At 41.3% G+C, this 20258-nt stretch overlaps 1 protein-coding gene across 1 annotated transcript in view; it reads right to left on the minus strand.

The window, feature by feature from the left end:
* Positions 1–20258, minus strand: part of LOC119902939 (disks large-associated protein 1-like) — a 219384-nt gene that overhangs the window by 66651 nt on the left and 132475 nt on the right. The window contains exons 4-5 of the mRNA XM_038719344.1: positions 19655–19850; positions 4147–4473 (exon numbers count right to left, since the gene is read on the minus strand). Coding sequence (XP_038575272.1) covers positions 4147–4473; positions 19655–19850 — 523 coding nt within the window. The remainder of the gene's footprint in view (positions 1–4146; positions 4474–19654; positions 19851–20258) is intronic.

Here is a 20258-nt window from a genome sequence, read left to right on the forward strand (position 1 = left end):
CTCACTCACTCAGTCTCTCTCTCTCACCCCAAACAAACATACTTAGCCCGCTGCTTATGGTGCAGGTTAAGAATAAAAGAAGCATTCACAAGCTCAAACAGAAGACGATTGAAGACATTTGCATAATAGCAGTGGTGCATGTATTAAATAGGCTTACATACTTCTTAATGCTTGGCCAAATGTACCAGACCGACAGAGTATAGACAATTATTCACGTAGCCTAACCTGGCCCAGTGCCCTGTGGCAGGTGCTGTCTGTGGTGCTCATTATCTATGCATACACAACCGCAGTAAAAACAATAAGGTTATTTCAACTGACTATTCATTCACAGCTAAATCCAGGCAAGCAAAGCAAAACTAACAATATAACCACATTAAAAATCGCACACATAGCTGCAGTTCAGTTAAGTTCAGAGAGAGAAGGAGGTGACATTTTACTCACCCACGGGCTTTTCGTCCTCCGCAACAACAGTCAGTCGAAGATTGGCGCTACCAGCTAGCCTCTCTATACGGAAATAGTTTTCCTCATTGAACGTCTAACACCCCTTTTTCCTCTCCAGGCACAGCTCCAGTTTTGGCGTTGGTCTTCCGTCAGATTTAATCTTAAATTGCTGCTATAGTGGTAGTTTAGTAAAACTATTATTTATTATAAATAAAAACTCCAAATTTCCATCCTCCATAACTGCACCAGCTAAAGTTGCTAACAGCTCCTGTTATTTCATCTGAATGATGTTGATCGCATGCTGTGATTTGATTGGCGTGAAGCCAGACAGCGGCTGGCTTCCCTTGGCATCATCCTGACTAATCACAGTTAAGCAGTGGCATGACAGTGGCCTCGTCTGATTGGTTAATCATTTAAGGGAAGAAGCCTGGCTTCCCTTGGCTTCTGGGAGAAAATGCCACTGGTACTACCACTGTGTTTTTAATTATTTTTATGCCAAAAGATTCCAAAATCTTTTTCTCCCCTCCTAAACAGACAGCCTGACCTTAAGTGAAAGGTTTGCTTTCCCCTAAGTGCTGTTTTGGTCAGTTAGATTGTAAAACTTACCACCTCTGGTGAAGTTGAGATAACAGACTCTATGCATGACTGTTAAGATGACAATATTAACATTACACAGAGACTAACCTCAACCTGAACCAGGCTGTGAGGACCTCCGCAGCCATAAACTAAACAACTCCCAAGACCAAAAGGGCAGGGTAACCATGGTAACAAAGTTCCTCTTTTAGATTACTTCCAAACATCAAAGATCTCCTCTTCAGTCTTGACTCTCTACCCCACCAAAGAGCCATTAATTTGGACTCATATGAATACTGTCTACGTATAACTTGCCTATTACCTGCTTAGTTAAATAATCTTTGCTAAGTTAGTAGTGGCGCTTGCCTCTTATATTTTAGTAGTAATTACCATGTCGTTATTCTCTAAGTACTATGTTTGAAAGCTAAAAGAACCACAAGGAACTCAATTTTCAGTGCTCTTAATCCATTCCTCTGATGCGCCTTTCATTCCTGACTGTCTGTTTGATGTTTATACTAATGCTTTATTCCCAACACTTTCTGACACTTTCTTTAGAAATGATATGATAAAGGAATGTCCTATGCTACTTGATTAATTTTCCAGCTCGAATTTAATGTTAAATACCTAATTTCCCCAGCTCCTGAGCAAATGATTGTTTTAAAGAAATAATCAGTTATCTTCAGTCTCCTCATGGAGCCAGAGTTCGCCCAAGAGGACACACTAAGTATTATATGCCATTGCTCTGAAATGCCGCTCCTGCTGTGTGGCGTATCACTCTGTACTTATTTGTTCGTAATCTGATGCCATGTTCGTGTAACTTGCTTAAATTCTCTAAGAATGTGTAACAGCCAATATCATCCAGGAAACATTGACTTAAGTCTCTTTCATTCTGAAATCCTGAAAATGTGTTTAACTGGTAACCATTCCAATCATTACAATGATTAAGTAATTGTTTCCTTTCCTTCTTATCAAATGCATGAAGCTAATAACAGTATAGCTGTTATGACATTTAAGGTTTGATTGTGGGAAGATATTTGATTAAAATACGTGCAAAAGGGACAGCCTTCTCTTGAGAAACGCCCTAGACAACAAAACACCGCGACACGCGCCGCTCTCACTCTAGTTCTCTGGTCTCTTCGCTCTTGTTCTCTGCTCTACACGCTTACGGAGCGTGTCCCGTCTCCCAACAATGCCCTAAGGAGTCCGGCCCGGCATTGCCACAAAGATCTCTTTGTTCTTTTCAAGCCACACACGCAGAGTGTCACGACTTCGGCTTTCCCTTGTTTCAAGCAATATATATTTTCTTTTCTTTTGTTTGTTAAAAGTTATCAGACCGTTTCAGTCACGCAACTTATAATTCAAGATCTATCTATCTATTCCGTCGAGTTAACTTTTACTGCTTCCCCGATGTTCGGACCCAGCCACGTGCATCCGTTGCACTAGCAGTAACCCAAAGGACATCAAAATCCACAACTAAATTCAGCTAACAGCCAACCACTGCAAGTTTTCTTCAAACCAAGCCAATTGAGGGCGGACCTCCGGAGAAATTCTCTGGCAGAGAAAGCGACCGGCTGACAGCGTGTTAAGCCGTCTCAACCGAGAACGCACAAAGTTCAGCCAGCGGCCGAACACCAACCAGCTGGAGAAACAACAAGCAGTAAGGCTAAAACCCTACATTCTGTGGTTGAGTTGATGTCCAATAGTCTGTTAATCCATTAACTTTAATTCTTAATCATTTCAGAAACTCCCAGCCAAATTTAACCTACTTATTATCATATAACTTGCGTTTATTGGTTCCCTTGCCTCCTTAGACTCAAATCTTTTCCACAATAGACCACTAAATCCACATTTTAACTCCATCATTTTCATTGATTGCATCCTGTTTGTTTAATCATTATTGTTGTATGTCTTTGATATATTTAACCGCATTTATATCCACCTTTAGTTAGTTCCTGTGATTACAGTGAAATTTATTAACTATGTGTGTGTATTGTTTGACTCCAGGTCACTATAACGGAGGATTTACGCCTTCGATATGAGATTGACTGATTGATTAGATTGATTCAAGATAATTAAACAATTTCTACTAACTGATCACTAGGAAATAATTGTATAATTATTCAGCTATACTTAGACAGCAAATCTTTACGTGGTGCCCTTAACGAGGATTTATGAATTCATATTTCTGAGATATTAATATTAATAATTTGTATTAAAAGTAAAGTAGAAATGGTACAATTGGTGTAAATGGTATTGTCTAATTTCATATCTCTTATGAAATTATATCGGTATACCTCATATACCCATATACCCACATACCGCCCAGCCTTAACTTCTATGCATCTATGTGATTAGATGCTAGCTGTGAGTTGTGCTCCTTGAATGAGGTAGTCCCTTGTCTGTGTCTTACTGCCTTAATTTTTTAGTTGATGATATTATGAAAAAGGAAAGATCGGATTAGTTAATTTACCACACTGACACTAGTACTTCAGAAGGGAACATATTAACACAATAAGCATAACATTTATGCTGGATAAAATACATATTTTAACAGAAATGCTTTAATTAAATCATTACATCATACAGTTCTTTAACCCTCTGTTTTTCTCTGTGGCAGCGGGTTCAAGATTGAGAAATATGTTAATTTAATAGTCCCTCAGATGAGAGGCAAAATGTCTTCAAGCATCTTCTACCAAGTCCAGTTGCCCTTGATTTTAACCTAGACTGGTTGTGTGTTCTTTCTGTGCCAAGGAGGCTTAACCAGTTACAGACACTAGACATGCAGTGTGGAGTGTTGGGATCCATCCCTGGTGTGCAGCAAAGTTAGGCAGTTTGAAGGAGAAGCCATGAAACTGCTTGGTATCATACAACAGGAAACACTCTGCAGCCGAGCCACCCAGCTGGGTGACTAAGAATGTGCTCACACTAAGGTTCAAGCTGACTGATAGTCACCTCCCTGATATATTTCAAACCTTCCCTACAAGACTTGCACCTTGTATAGTGATTTATTCATCTTACTGCGGATTGAAGTGTAAAATAGCTCTTAAATTAAAAGGCTCCTAGCCCAGGACCTGTTTTACTGTTGGGGCCTCTGGCATTAAAGGTTTGGACACACCTGTGTTAAAATGGGAAAAAGACACATACTGAACATCCATTCTTGCCTTGTAGTGCCCTACCTGTGCTGCTCTGGATGGTCCTGACAGTGGTGGCAGATGTGCGAGGTGGGGAGGATGGCAACAGGAGGAGTGGTCTCCCTCCTTCTCCTTCCTCCTCCCCAGCACAGCCCTGGTCGATCGCCCTCACATAGCTGTGGCTTCGCATCCTGAAGCATCCTGGCATAGGCAAGGTGTCCATGGTGTCCATGCTGTCCATGGCAGCCTCCATTGCCTGGGACTGCATCTCGCTGTAGACCTGCTCACATACTTGCTCAATCTGTCCGTTCACCTCCACCTCACTCAGCTGGAGAAGGAGAAGACATCAGCGGAGGAGCAGGCAGAGAGAGAACGGGGAGAAACAAAGGGAACAATGAAGAGGGTGGACACTGGCTAAACTCCCAGATTATAATCAGTCAAAACATCATGAATTTTTAAAAGACACACACTATTGTATGTCAAAGTTTAAGCTGCAAGAGATACTTTAGGCATGAATGTCAAAAAGGCATTATTAAATGTTTGCCTGCTAGCAACTGAATAATTACGAGATTTGATTTGTGCTAGAACTGTCAGAACAGTGGGTGAAGCTTGCTGCTGCTGCACTGGATCAAGGCTGGGACTGTTACACGGGGCGGGGCTGTGACCACCATTGTGGGTGGAACTTCAGCCTTTGTCACCAAATGGTGTCAGTGTGGATGGAGCCTACCCATCAGAGAAGGGTGGAGTATAGATACCAGATTTTTTCGTTTTTGTGTCAGAGCATTTGATTTACTCATGTCGGCATGCAAAGACAATGTCATCAAATATAACAAAAAAAGCTTCTGAAATTAATTGTCTACCCCAGCCTAAAGTTACACATAATTAAAGACGTGGCCAATTGAGTGACATGTGGGTGCTGTTACAGGCAATCGAGGTTCATTCAGCCTGCCTCAGCTCTACCTCTTTGCCCATTTTGGGATTAGCCAGAAGTAGACAAGTCAGTCACTACCAAGATAACAACTTTGTGGTCCCTAGCCATGCTGGCTTCAGGAGGTTATATTTACAACCAGGGATTGCAAAGATTCATGAAAATGCATCTTAAAATAAGATACCAAATACCCTAATTTTAAATGTATTAAAATAAACTATAAAATACAGCACTCACGACATGTATCAAAGAATTTTTGTATTTCAAAAATACAAAAAATGCTTTCCCAGGGTACCATGAAATCACTGCAAACCTATCTATCGGCCTACTTTATCTATGGTGACTTCAGACTCGACTTGAGACTCGTCCTCAAAAGACTTCAGACTCGACTTGGACTCGTGAACAATGTTTATTTTTCTTCTACTTCTGATGAGCGTGCTGTTATTCCCTCACTCCGTTACCTATAACCTGCCTACGTAACACATAGCATCTGCTGCGCGTGGCCGCACGTGAGAGAGGACAACAAACAGCGGCAGCTGCTGAGCCGTTCATCATAAACTTTGGCTTTAAAACTTCATACAACAAGACGCAAACAAAGAAGTGCTGAACGCAAATAGGTTAGTAACCTGTGGTGAGTAAACATGTTTAGCTCAGCATTGGCCATTTAACGTTAGCTTGCTTCTTGCTTTAGCCACGACCTACGGGAGGTTTACTCCGACTGACGCTCGTTATGAAAAGATGAATGAGCATTTGTTTACTTTCCAAACTTGTGGTGGTCGATTAACGTAATTATTTACGTCCAGCTGGCTGCCATCACCCATACAGTCTATGCCATCACCTTATTTAATTATTGCCGTTGGCTGGAAAGAGGTTACAGGTTTATTGTTGATCATGTAGCCTTACAGTTTTATTTAGTTATAACATTACACTCAGTCACTCACTACAGTCTGCAGGGTGTGTTGACTTACAGTAGTTTAAGCTGTCATTGATTGCATTGCACATTGTGCTCTGTAAGTTAAAAACCGGTTACAGCTTTATTGTTGACCATTTGACTTTACAGTTTTATTCAGTTAACTTTAGGGTTTGAAACTGGGTTTGAAAATCAACAGGGTTTGTTGACTTACAGTAGTTTATAAGTTGTCATTAATTGTAGACGCATTGTACATTAGGCTGCATTGTTGTGCTCTGTTAAGTTAAAAATAGACAGGTTTATTGTTGATTATGCAACGTCACAGTTTTATTTAGATAACATTACACTGGGTTTAAGAGTCTGGGGAGTGTGTTGACTTACAGTATTTAATAAACAGTCAATAATTGCATTGTACATTACATGGTTGTGCTCAGTAAATGAAAAGCAGGTTACAGTTACAGAATTCCTTATAGCTATGCAGTTTTATTAGCAACCTGGATTGAACGCAGCAGGTGATACAGCTTTTGTAATAACTACGAGAGACTTGAGACTTGACTTGGACTCTAGCTCAAAGACTTGAGACTTGACTTGAACTCTAGCTCAAAGACATCTAGCATCTCTGCTAATGAGTCATGCTATAAATCTGACAGGCAATCAGTTAACAGATCAAATATTCCCATATCCCTGTGATCACCCAAATTAAGGTTAGTTGTACCAACAGATTAATGCTCAACTCTTTTTTTTCATGCACAATCGATTTTTGACTTTTTCCCTCTCCTTTATTGTGTTATATACCTTTTTTGTGCATGTAAAGTGAAAAAGTCCACCCCAAAGGGAGTACCCATCTCCCACTGAAAACTCTGCTCTGAAGTGCCTGAAAACAGCTCGTTTGTAGTCCAGCTTTTCTTCCACTTTATGCCGATGTCACAAAAAACATGCATCATAATGTTCGCCTAGCAACAACACGCCCTCAAAAACACCAGTGGAAAAACGCTCTGAGCTGCAGCACACAGTGATAAGATGTCTGCTGTCTGCCTCTCCTCTCCCTTCCAAACATTTGCTACCCTCCAGGCAGTCAGAGTTGTTACTGTGATGGAGAGACAAAACTCAGTTAAAACTTGATGAATGAAAGATACATTTGTTAGAGATTAATTACTCACCACTCTGCGGGGTACACCCTGGACAGGACAATTTAGAGTCACCAATCAACCTAGGCCGCATGTCTTTGGATGGTGGGAAGAAGCCGGACCACCCGGAGAGAACCCACGCAGACACGGGGAGAACATGCAAACTCCACACAGGTTTCGAACCCGGGACCTTCTTGCTGTGAGGCCAGTTCTATCCACTAGGCCACCGTGCTCAATATAACAGGTTGTAGAGTGAAATTGAGTTTGTATCTCCCTTCTGTTACGTAGCAGACAATATTCATATAGAATCAATTATAAAAAAGGTAGACAGAAATAAATTACATTCAATGGAATATTGCCAAGGATGAATTTGAGTCTAAAAGTCTGATAGCTTGGGGGAAAAAACTGCTGTGCAATGTGGTGGTGCGGCAGCTGAAACTTCTATATGTCTTCCCAGAAGGCAGCAGGGCGAACAAGCAGTTGCTGGGATGGGTGCTGTCCTTAAAATTCTCACCAATATCACTGATGCTCGGGAGATGGGTACCAATGATCTTCTAAGCAGTTTTAATCACCTGCTGCAGAGCCCTCTGGTCCTGGGCCGTGCACATCCCATGCCAGTTAGTGATGTTTTCAGTCAGGATGCTTTCTATTGCTCCTCTGTAAAAGCAGAAATTTAGCCTTCTTAAGCTTCCTCAAAAATACAGTTTTGAGCCAGATGTCAGGTTCTCTGTAATGCTGATTCCCAGGAACCTGAAACTGTTCACCTGCTCCACCTCAGCTCCACTGATGTAGACAGGAGTGTGTGTCCTTATCTCCTTCTTCCTAAAATCAATGATCAGCTCCTTAGTTTTGCTGATGTTGAGCAGTAGGTTGTTCTCAGTGCACCACTCTACAAGATTATGAATTTCCTCCTGATATAAAGTCTCATCATTGTTTGAAATCCGGCCAATGATGGTGGTGTCATCGGCAAACTTCACAACAGAGTTCTCTCCATGTTGGGGGATGCAGTCGTGAGTGCACAGCGTGAACAGGAGGGGGCTGACCATGAGTTTGCTGATCAGTTTCAAGGGGGAGATTCTGTTGAATACTGATTTGAAATCCACAGTTGAGCAGTAGATTATTCTCTGAGCACCACTCTTCAAGATTATTAATTTCCTCCTGATATGAAGTCTCATCGTTGTTTCAAATCCGGCCGATGATGGTGTCGTCCGCAAACTTCACAGCAGAATTCTCTCCATGCCAGGGGATGCAGTCATGGGTGTACAGGGTAGTGGAGATGGTATCTTCTGTGCTTTTAGAACCAGTTTGGTTCAAACTGGTGAGGGTCCAGATTGGCACAGGTTTTTTGTACACAGCCAGGGATGTTATCAGGACCAGCTGATTTACTCATATTCACTCTCAGCAGGACTCTCCTCACATCTGCTGTGGATACTGACAGTGGGCAGTCCTCTGGAGGTGGAGTAGACTTTACAGCTGACTCTTTCTTGAGGAGATCAAAGCGAGCATAAAAGGTGTTTAGTTCATCTGGTAATGTGGCCTCACACATGATGGGGGAGCTCCTGCTTTTGTAGCCAGTGATGTTTTTAATGGCCTGCCACATATCTTTGGTGTTGTTGGTGTTGAGGTCTCTCTCCAGTCTCTGCTGATGTCTCCGCTTTGCCTCCTTGATGCCAGCTTTCATTCTCGCTCTGGCGGTGCTGTAAGCTTCTTTATCACCAGACCGAAAAGCTGCTTTTTTGGCTCTGGATAGAGCCCTCACCTCTGCATTAATTCAGGACATGTGTATGCAAAACTCAGACCCTGCGTCACCTTCCCCCACTGCCACGCTGTCCAACCCCTCACCTGTGCTCATGATGTGTGAAGAGGATGTGAGTCAGCTCTTCCAGAGGCAGAAGTTCAGGAAGGCTCCTGGCCTAGATGGTTTTTCACCATCCTGCCTGAAAATCTGTGCAGACCATCTGGCCCCATCTTCACACGGATCTTCAATAGATCACTGGAGCTGTGTGAAATTCAGTCCTCCTTCAAACGCTCCACAATCATCCCAGTCCCCCAAAAACCCTCCATCTCTGGATTAAATGACTACAGGCCCGTCGCCCTAACACCTAGTCTTGAAAGCCTTTGAAAGACTGTTATTGGTCCACCTGAAGGACATTACAGGCCCCTTGCTAGACCCCCTGCAGTTTGCCTACAGGGCTAACAGGTCAGAGGATGATGCAGTCAACTTGCGACTGCATTACATCCTGCAACATCTAAACTCTCCAGGGATCCTGTGGACTTCAGCTTGGTGTTCACACCATCATCCTGGACATCCTCAGCACCAAACTCACCCAGCTCACTGTGCCAACCTCCACCTGTCAGTGGATCACAAATTTCCTGACGCTGGGAAACATCACATCCAGTACATTAGCACTGGTGCCCCCCAGGGGTGTGTGCACTCTGACTGCTCTTCTCCCTCTACAGCAACGACTCAAGAGACCCATCTGTGAAACTCCTGAAGTTCACTGATGACACAACAGTCATCGGCCTCATCGAGGATAGTGATGAGTCGGCCTACAGATGGGAGGTTGATCAGCTGGCTCTCTGGTGCGGTCAGAGCAACCTGGAGTTCAACACGCTCAAAACTGTGGAGATGATTGTGGACGTCAGGAGGAGCCCCCTCCCACTCTGTCCCCCATCACCATACTCAATAGCCCTGTGTCTACTGTGGCCAGTCTGTTCTCTGAACGTCCATCACTGTCTTGTTTGGATCTGCCACCAAAAAGGACATGAGCAGACTACATCGGACAGTCAGGACTGCAGAAAAAATCATCGGTGCCAACCTTCAGAACTTATACATTTCCAGAGTCAGAAAATGGACAGGAAACATCACTGCAGATTCATCTCACCCCGGGCACAACCTGTTCCAACTTCTCCCCTCTGGTAGGAGCTACAGAGCACTGTACGCCAAAACCAACAGACTCAGGCACAGTTTCTTACCACTAGCCATCACTCTGATGAACAGTTGATTTCTGCCTCACAGTGTTAGGAACAATTCTTGTGCAATAACACAGTAACTCTGTCTCTAATCAGCCACCTGTTCACTGGTTACCACTTATTATTTATTCATCATTCTCTATTTCAGAGCTGTTCATTCTGTTGATATTGTCATTTTGTATATTGTATATACTGTATACCAAATCCACCTACCTCAAGTACATAACACCTATGCATAATATTTATTCCAGCATCCTTTGCGCTATACTCCACCATCTCACTGTGTACATGTATACTTGTATGCATGTATGTGTATGTGTACCTGTATATCTCATCCACCTCCGGCATGTACATAATAATGATACTCCTGCATCGTTTGCACTCTGCTCATTGCACTATTGTCTCAATCTGTCTATATTGTTTTTGTTTATAGTGTGTATATATATGTTCTCTCTACTGTAGCCTATTTTTCTATTGTATTATTATTGTATAAGCAAGCACATCGTGAGCAATGCACAATCCTGAGTCAAATTCCTCATATGTGTAAACATACCTGACAAATAAAAGCTGATTCTGATTCTTAAAATTCAAAATACAAACATTACACGCAAATATTTGGATACAAAATATGAAGCCATTTTCATCAACCTTACCAAATATAAATAACAAAATCCTATTTTGTATTTGAAGTGCATATTTTTAATACACGTATCATAAATACTGCCCATCCCTATTTACAGTCCCACCCACATTATTTCCTATTCTCTGCTTTTGGCCACACCACAAGAGGGAATTTTGCCAGACAGAATTTGATCTGACTGTGCCATAACATGAAAGAGAGACTGAATTCTTTATCAGGAGAAGGGATGCAGCAGGTGAAGTCAACGATCAGAACAGTCAACGATATGTGGCAGAAGAGGTAAGGTTTTACATTAACAGGTCATCTTGGAAATGATTTAGAAATAATTAAGGGTAACAGATCAGTTTCTGTTGAGCTTTGCTTTGAGCCATGCATGTCTCTAATCAGGAGATTAAAAAAAACACCTCAAGCCTTTATTTAAATGGTTTGACTAACGGTTAGATCCATACAGAGGAGGACATTCAATTTATCTATTTTATTTTCTTTATTTATTATATTTAGGAACAGGTTCCGGATTTGGGTTGGGTATCATTAGGGTATTTTGCGATTTCGGTGCCAAATTGATGTAAATGTAAGCAAATATAAAATATATCAAATTTGCCTAAAAAATTCACAATATATAAAAACTAAGCCACAACCCAACTACAATAATTTAACTCTAAACAGCAGTTCCAGTCATGCACGTGCAGAGGTGCGCAGGGTGCTTGAGCACCAGTGCTTTTTTGTCAATGACAAATTTAATTAATGAATTTATTTTTAAATTTGTAAAGGCCCTTTTTTGAAGAACTGCCCACTCAAACTATTAGTAAAATTAATACTAATTTTGCAGTAAATTAAATGAACGACATGATGACCTTTCACCTAATGACCTCATCTGTGACGAGCCCTCCCGTTCAGACATCGTTAGTGATTCAATAGCATCGACAGGACACCTGCGATTCCGCAGGTAAGAGCGGATTGCCGCAATGTGCTTGTTGTGGTTTGTTGGATGTATTTTACAAGGAAGACGCAAAGAGAGCAGCACAGTAGTTGTGTGTGTCGCCTGTTGAAGTAATGTTAGCTGCTGGCTAACGTTTCTTCTACACTGAAAAACAAAGGTGCTCTTTTCACTTCGGGCAGTTTGAGGGAGAAAAGTTTCACTGGCGTTGATAGGTTAGGTCTTTTTTATGTAATTTGACTAAAAATGTTTCACTTGAACTTGGATTATTAGACTAACTTAATTAAAAACTTTTTTTGTTTTTTTTCTGCCTGTGAAAAAAAACAACTTTCCACACTGTGGACAATAAAGACAATATTGAATTGAATTGAATATTGAGCCTTAAAATAATTATAACAACATTGGTAAAACAGGTTACTACTTATTCCTCCCCCTTTTTAAAATTATCATTCAGAACAGTATTTGAATAGATTTAACAGCAAACCTACTATATGAACTAAATAACTGGACATGTAATAATGTCAGTGTCAATGTAAAATAAATAATATTCCTGACATCAAAGTAAAGAGTGAAGAAGAAATGGCCCATTGAGATTTCAGAAAAAGGTATGAAATGTTAATGTGAAAGGTAAATGCTACTCAGTCATGGTTATTATGGGCCAACAGAATGAACACACACACATCTAGTTTATTTATTTAGATTTATGATTAGACATATAGTCAATCAAAATCCAAATATATCCCAGATTCACAATGCAATATATAAAATCAATATCAAAATATTGCCTGTAGACACACACACACACACACCCTGTCTATAGATTTGTCTCACTCTTACCCCTGCCTTGGCCAACCTCGTCCTTTTTCCCAGTACTGTTTCCTTCTCAGATTATTTCCCACACTTGTTTGAATCTGGTATTTTGTTTTCACTACCTGCAGCTCTTGGTGTGCAGCAGTCTCTGTGAGCATCTCCCTCTTATTTTCTAGTAGCAGCAAGCCTGGGCAGCAGCTGCAGCACTACAGTAGGTCAGTCATAGTGAGCCAGTTCCAAACACTGTCAGCAATCTTTACATCTTGTCATGGTCACATATTTGTTTAATCAGCTAACATATAGATGAAACTCAAAAAATTAGCATATCGTGCAAAAGTTCATTTATTTCAGTAATTCAGCTTAAAAGGTGAAACTAATATATTATATAGACTCAGTACATGCAAAGTGAGATATTTCAAGCTTTTATTTGATATAATTTTGATGATTATGCCTTACAGTTTATGAAAACCCCAAATTCAAAATCTCAGAAAATTAGAATATTGTGAAAAGGTTCAGTATTTTAGGCTCAAAGTGTCACACTCTAATCAGCTAATTAATCCAAAACACCTGCAAAGGGTTCCTGTGCCTTTAATTGGTCTCTCAGTCTGGTTCAGTGGAATTCACAATCATGGGGAAGACTGCTGACTTGACAGAAAACCATCACTGATACCCTCCACAAGGAGGGAAAGCCTCAAAAGATAATTGCAAAAGAAGTTGGATGTTCTCAAAGTGCCGTATCAAGGCACATTAATAGAAAGTTAAGTGGAAGGGAAAAGTGTGGAAGAAAAAGGTGCACAAGCAGCAGGGATGACCGTAGCCTGGAGAGGATTGTCAGGAAAAGGCCATTCAAATGTGTGGGGGAGCTTCACAAGGAGTGGACTGAGGCTGGAGTTACTGCATCAAGAGCCAGCACACACAGACGGGTCCTGGACATGGGCTTCAAATGTCGTACTCCTCTTGTCAAGCCGCTCCTGAACAACAAACAACATCAGAAGAAAAAAAAAACTGGTCTGTTTCTCAGTGGTCCCAGAGTCTGGAGGAAGAATGGAGAGGCACACAATCCAAGATGCTTGAAGTCCAGTGTGAAGTTTCCACAGTCTGTGTTGGTTTGGGGAGGTATGTCATCTGCTGGTGTTGGTCCACTGTGCTTTATTAAGTCCAGAATCAGCACGGCCGTCTACCAGGACATTTTAGAGCACTTTATGCTTCCTTCAGCAGAAGAGCTTTATGGAGATGCTGAATTCATTTTCCAGCAGGACTTGGCACCTGCCCACACTGCCAAAAGTACCAAAACCTGGTTCAATGACCATGGGATTACTGTGCTTGATTGGCCAGCAAACTCGAGTTGGCGTTGCCAAGAGAAAGACATGAGACCGAACAATGCAGAAGAGCTGAAGGCCGCTATTGAATCCTGTTCTTCCATAACACCTCAGCAGTGCCACAGGCTGATAGCACCCATGCCACGCCGCATTGAGGCAGTGATTCATGCAAAAGGGGCCCAAACCAAGTACTGAGTACATATGCATGATTATACTTTTCAGAGGGCTGACATTTCTGTATTTAAAATCCTTTTTTTTGTTGTTGATTTCATGTAATATTCAAATTTTTGGGGGTTTTCATAAGCTGTACGCAATAATCATCAAAATTATATCAAATAAAGGCTTGAAATATCTCACTTTGCATGTAATGAGTCTATATATTAGTTTCACCTTTTAAGCTGAATTACTGAAATAAATGAACTTTTGCACGATATGCTAATTTTTTGAGTTTCACCTGTATCTCCTATGTTTGTTATAATATATCGTCACAGATCACCTCCAGTAGTATCAGCAGCAACATCCAAGGGTGGATGTTAAGGGGTTAACAAGGGTGGTTGTCATTGTTCCTGCTAGCCTGGGAGAGCGTGTGTTGTATGTTGCAAGACCAAGTGAAACCGGCTGTTGTCTTATAGCCTTTCATTTGGGGATGCTACATTTTTACTGCGGTAAATGGTATGATGCTTTCTATATCCGTTTTGGAGCACCAGAGGGAAAATATTTTAATTGACACATTAGCGTGGCACCGAAATGAGGTACCAAAATGTGCGTTCTAATTCGGTCCCGTAGGTACCACACATATAGAAACCGGTTCCATATGACCGGTACGGGTTTTGGTACCCAACCCCATTCAGTATTACAAGTAGTATAAGTAATACAAGTTGAGGTGGGACAAATGAAGGGTTATTGGGCGCAGCTTCATTTCATGTGCTGTAGTTTTGGAGAAAAGCTTAATAATAATAATAATAAATTGAATTTGTATAGCGCTTTTCACGAACTCAAAGTCGCTTGCTCAAAAGCTTAGACAGTTTACTGCCAGGACGAAGTGTAGAGTAAAATGCATTATAGGAGCAATAGAAAGGAGCCATTCAAAACCGCTGCACTGGAGTTATTTAGCAAAGTAAAAAACATATAGGATGTTTTCCTTTCAGTAGCATATAACCTCAAAATATGATTAAACAATGGTTATATGTTCAAGTGACCATACAATAAAATAAATAACATAAAGTTGGATAAATTTTTAATAAATAGTAAAAAAAAAAAAAAAAAGAAAAGTAATTTTTCTTATTGTAAACAAATCCTGAAACCAACGAGGTGTTAGTATTAAAGTATAGTATAGCAGAGACAAACTGACTTCTCTACCTTGTCTGTGGCTGTGGCTCTCAGGAAAAAATACTACATATTGACAAGTACTAACTCGTCATAATCATCACCATTCATGCAGAACAAAGAGTACAACACTTCAAAAGTTTGCTGACTGGGGCGTCAATTTGTGTTATAAAGTGGTGGGGACATAAGGGCTCACATTAGGGGTGTGACGACACACTTGGGTCACAAGAACAAGACAAGACGATACTTTAACAGTATTTTTCGATGCTGAAATATATCAGCGGGGGGATCTGGGGTTCCTTCCCCAGAATACTTTAAGCATTAAACAATTAATTTCCTGCATTTCTGGTGGAAATGTCTATTTATATGAAGGGAAACAAAATTAAGGTGGCAATTCAAAATATAAAAATATAATAACAGAACACAATGCAGTAATCAGTAGCTTGTTGTTTTAGCTTAAGTTACTTTGGACAATGCACATTTGTTTGTCTTGTTCATCTATATTTCAATTGCATTGCATGTTTTCTTAGTGTGCACTGTTTCATTTATTATGTAACATTCAGAAGTGGACAGAAACATATTGTCTGCCAATTTACGGAGAAATGCATTGAAACTAATGGGGAGGAAGTTTATCATGCAGCAGGACAATGACCCAAAGCACACTGCCAACAAAAGCCAACAAAAGCTTTCAAAAAGTGATGGAGACATTCTGATTCTGACATGTCCCCTGTGTCCCCCTATCTGTCAATATTTTTAAATGTCCCACCACATCCAGGCAGTGACTGGTCGCTTCACGAAAAGTGACATTCACAAGCTACTTTCTGCACACGGCTGCGTGAATGGCACCCAAACTCTTCTCTGCTAATCTCTGTCTCACCGACAGAGTTTAGCAGGCAGGCGAGAACGGGAACAGGTGAGGTAAGTCTTCAAACTTGTGGATCTCTTACTTAAACTGGACTTCCTGTTTCATCCATGTTACCAGTAATTGAAACGACATGCCCAAATATCAATAATCATTTCTTTACGTGAATGTCTGCTTAGAACAATACTCTTAAGGCTAGTTAGGGAGCAATATAACCTGGTTCCATGAAACACTAATATGACTGGCTGCTACCTTGCTTTGCAAGATAGACACTGATACACATCTGTGGCTACTTTTAGGAGTTTATACAGTAAATCCCCCTGCTCAAAGTTTGTTATATGCCATGTACTTGTTTATACGCACCACTGCACCTCTGAACATAACAGAGCCTTGCTGATAGCTTCAATTGTACAGTCCCCTCCAAAAGTATTGGAACGGTAATGCAAATTCCTTTGTTTTTGTTGTTCACTGAAGACATTTGGGTTTCAGATCAAAAGATGAGTATGAGACAAGAGTTCAGAATTTCAGCTAACATTTCCTGGTCATTTCCTGGTTTCCTGGTCCTAACACATCTAGATGTGTTAAACAACTTAGGACATATCACTGTTTGTATTAGACCACAGCATTCTTAGGTGAGCAAAAGTAATGGAACAAATAATCTAAAAGTAAATAACATTTAATATTTGGTGGCAGAACCCTTGCTTGCAATAACTGCCTCAAGCCTGAGACCCATCGACATCACCAAACTGTTGCATTCTTCATTTGTGATGCTATTCCAGGCTTTTACCGCAGCTTCTTTCAGTTCTTGTTTGTTTCGGGGTGTTTCTCCCTTCAGTCTCCTCTTAAGGAGGTGAAATGCATGCTCTATTGGGTTAAGGTCAGCTGATTGACTTGGCCAGTCTAAAACCTTCCACTTTTTCCCTGATGAAGTCCTTTGTTTTGTTGGCAGTGTGCTTTGGGTCATTGTCCTGCTGCATGATAAACGTCCTTCCCATTAGTTTCAATGCATTTCTCTGTAAATTGCCAGACAAAATGTTTCTGTCCTCTTCTGAATTCATTCTGCTGCTACCATCATCAGTTACATCATCAACGAATATTAATGAGCCTGTTCCAGAAGCAGCCATGCTCGCCCAAGCCATGACATGACCTCCACCATGCTTCACAGATGAGATTGTATGCTTTGGTTAATAAGCAGTTCCTTTCTTTCTCCACACTTTGGCCTTTCCATCACTTTGCTAGAGATTAATCTTGGGCTCATCAGTCCATAAGATTGTGTTCCAGAACTTTTGCGTCTCATCTCTGTACTTCTTTGCAAATTTCAATCTGGCCTTCCGATTCTTGCTGCTGATGAGTGGTTTGCATCTTGTGGTGTGGCCTCTATATTTCTGCTCTCTGAGTCTTCTTCCAACAGTGGATTGTGATACCTTCACCCCTGCACTGTGGAGGTCGTTGGTGATGTCACTTACTGATGTTTTGGGGGTTTTCTTCACAGCTCTCACCATATTTCTGTCATCAACTACTGTTGTTTTCCTTGGCCGACCTGTTGGACGTCTGTTGCTCAGTACTCCAGTAGTTTCTTTCTTTTTCAGGACATTCCAAATTGTTGTGCTTGCTATGCCCAGTATTTGTCCAATGGCTCTGGTCGATTTTCCTTCTTTTCTCAGCTTGACAATGGCTTGCTTTTCTCCCATAGACAGCTCTCTGGTCTTCATGTTGGTTTATCCTCTTCAACAGGAAATGCTGTCTTTATAGGTTTGAACCAAGGATGAAAACTTAGACTAGTCATGCAGAGCTATTTAATGTTTGGACAATCAGCCTAAAAGGCAACACCTGGGCAACAAGAAACATCTGTCAGTCACATGTTCCAATAGTTTTGCTCACTTGAAAAATGGGTGGGTTCAAACAAAGGGAGGTATGTCCTGAGTTGTTTAACACATCTAGATGTGAATACCAGGAAATGTTAGCTGAAATTCTGAACTCGTCTCATACTCATCTTTTGATCTGAAACCCAAATGTCTTCCTAAAGGAATTTGCCTTACTGTTCCAATAATTTTGGAGGGGACTGTAGAACTTCTCTGACTCCTCTGAAGCAGCATCTCAATCCTTTAGACCTTCAAACCCTAACTTCTTATTAATCTTATTTTAACAGCAAGGGAAGCTGTTTGATATTGTCAAAAGATCCAGCGCAAATGAGTAAGTGGACCTTAAGTTAAGACTGTCTGTCACAAGCCCCCAGCTGTGACCCGTGTGTAGGTGTGTGTGTGTGTGTGTGTGTTTGACTGTCTTTATGTTTTGACTGTGTGCTGGGAGCTTGGTGTGTTTCTGTTCGTCAGTCTTTGTTTGTTTCTCTCTCTCTTTCCCCTGCCTGGGATCTTGGGCGTGTCTGCTGTGGGCCCTCTCTCACACCTCATCAGCACACCTGACCAGTTTTTGTAAAGAGGGAGGCTCAGACATCCAGTCCCCGCCGGATTGTTGTGAAGTAATGCACTGCCTTCGTCAAGCCTCGGTTTAGCCACTCAGCCAGAAACACCCTGTCGACTAGACCTTTTTCCCAGTCTGCTCTGTCCATAAGCCCGCCAACGTTTTCACTCAGCCCAGGATTAAGGAAGGAACCTGTCTCTCTCTGGCCCAACCTCCCTGCACAATTCCCTTTGTTCAATAAACTATGAACCTTTGCCTAGAAGCCATACCAATATAAACCCTGCTACTGCTGAATGACTGAAGATAAGCAGGTTTGGGCTTGGCCAATACCTGGATGGGAGACCTCTTGGGAAAACTAAGTTGCAGCTGGAAGTGGTGTTGGAGGGCCAGTAGGGGGCAGTCTTCCCTCTGGTTCTAATAATAAGATCCCTGTGCTGTAGGAGCTTCCATCCTTCGGATGAGAGGTTAAACTGACATCCTGATTCATTGTCATTACAGATCCCATGGCACTTCTCGCAAAGAGTAGGGGGTTCCCGCAGTGTCATGGCAAAAATTCCCAACCTTGGCTTTCACCCTCTGGTCATCTATTCATCCCCCATAGCAATTGGCTCAATGTTTCCCTCCCTCTCTGCCTCAAGCTGATGTGTGGTAAGCGTTCTGGTGCTAAATGGCTGCCGTGCATCACCCAGGTGGGTGCTACACATTGGAGGTGAGTCCCCCCCCACTTCACTGTAAATAGCTATATAAAAGTAATGCATTATTATTATTATTAGATCTGTGTTTGGGTCTCTTTCTCTGCTAGGAATTGTGACAGCGACAAGGCATAAACTATTACCTCACCCGATTGTGTTTAGACCCAAAGCAAAACTGCTATATTTCTCAAAAATTAAGTTATGGTGACACTGTGTTTCATTATAATATAAATATATAAATAATGGTATATATTTAAGGTCTGTGTTGGAAAACAGTGAACCTGTCCTTTACCGACAGTGAAAGACAAAGATCTACAACTGGTCATACTGTTTATAATACCCAAGCTGTCATAGGCTGCATGTGCTTGGAGTCCTCTCCCAAATGAATAATGGCATTAAGTGAAAATCAAGGTTGGTTTTGTTCAGTCTGGTATAGACTGCTCATCACATATTCCATTCCACAGCAGAGCTCAAACACTATCAAATCCATCCAAACCTTTTTTGTATTTATCATGATTAGGTGGGCATAGTGTAAATATCAAGGTAGCAGTGTTGGCAACCAACCTGACTGATGGTGCTCATGGCCCTCATGTAGCTTTCATTGCGTGAGCGGTATTGGGGTGAGGACAGCAGCGATTTGGGGTCGAGGAGGGTTTTGGGGTCCAGGGTATCGAGGCTTCTATTGATTGAAACCTCACTCACCGCACGTAGGTAACTGTGGCTCCTGATCTGCAGTTTGGGGGAGTGCTCTGTCGAAATCCTGAGAGAGGGAGGACAGGGATGTATAGTCATACACATGGTTATCTCTGAACTTACTCAACATTGTAATACTCTCATTTAATCAGCACAGTGGTCATCATCCATGTCATACAACTACAAAGTCAACCACATATGCATAGTGGTTCAGTGATACATCTGCTGAATTTATTAAGAATGCACACAATTATTTATCAACCACAGCAGCTTCTGCCATTGTTATTGCCATTCAATTAAGTCAGAGGTTTTCTTTGTAACAAATTGTCTTAAGTTGTAGTACAATTGCAACAGTGGTGTATTCCCCTAGTTAATACTAATTATCTTTGCACAAATATTAAAAATGTTTTATTATTGTAGTATAGCAGTTTCAAGTTGCAAAGCCCCTTTTTTCTACAAACTAAAGTAACGTAAA

The sequence above is a fragment of the Micropterus salmoides genome, unplaced genomic scaffold (assembly GCF_014851395.1).
Source record: "Micropterus salmoides isolate LMB-PRFRI ecotype aquatic unplaced genomic scaffold, ASM1485139v1 Ms_hic_scaffold_14, whole genome shotgun sequence".
NCBI lineage: Eukaryota > Metazoa > Chordata > Actinopteri > Centrarchiformes > Centrarchidae > Micropterus > Micropterus salmoides.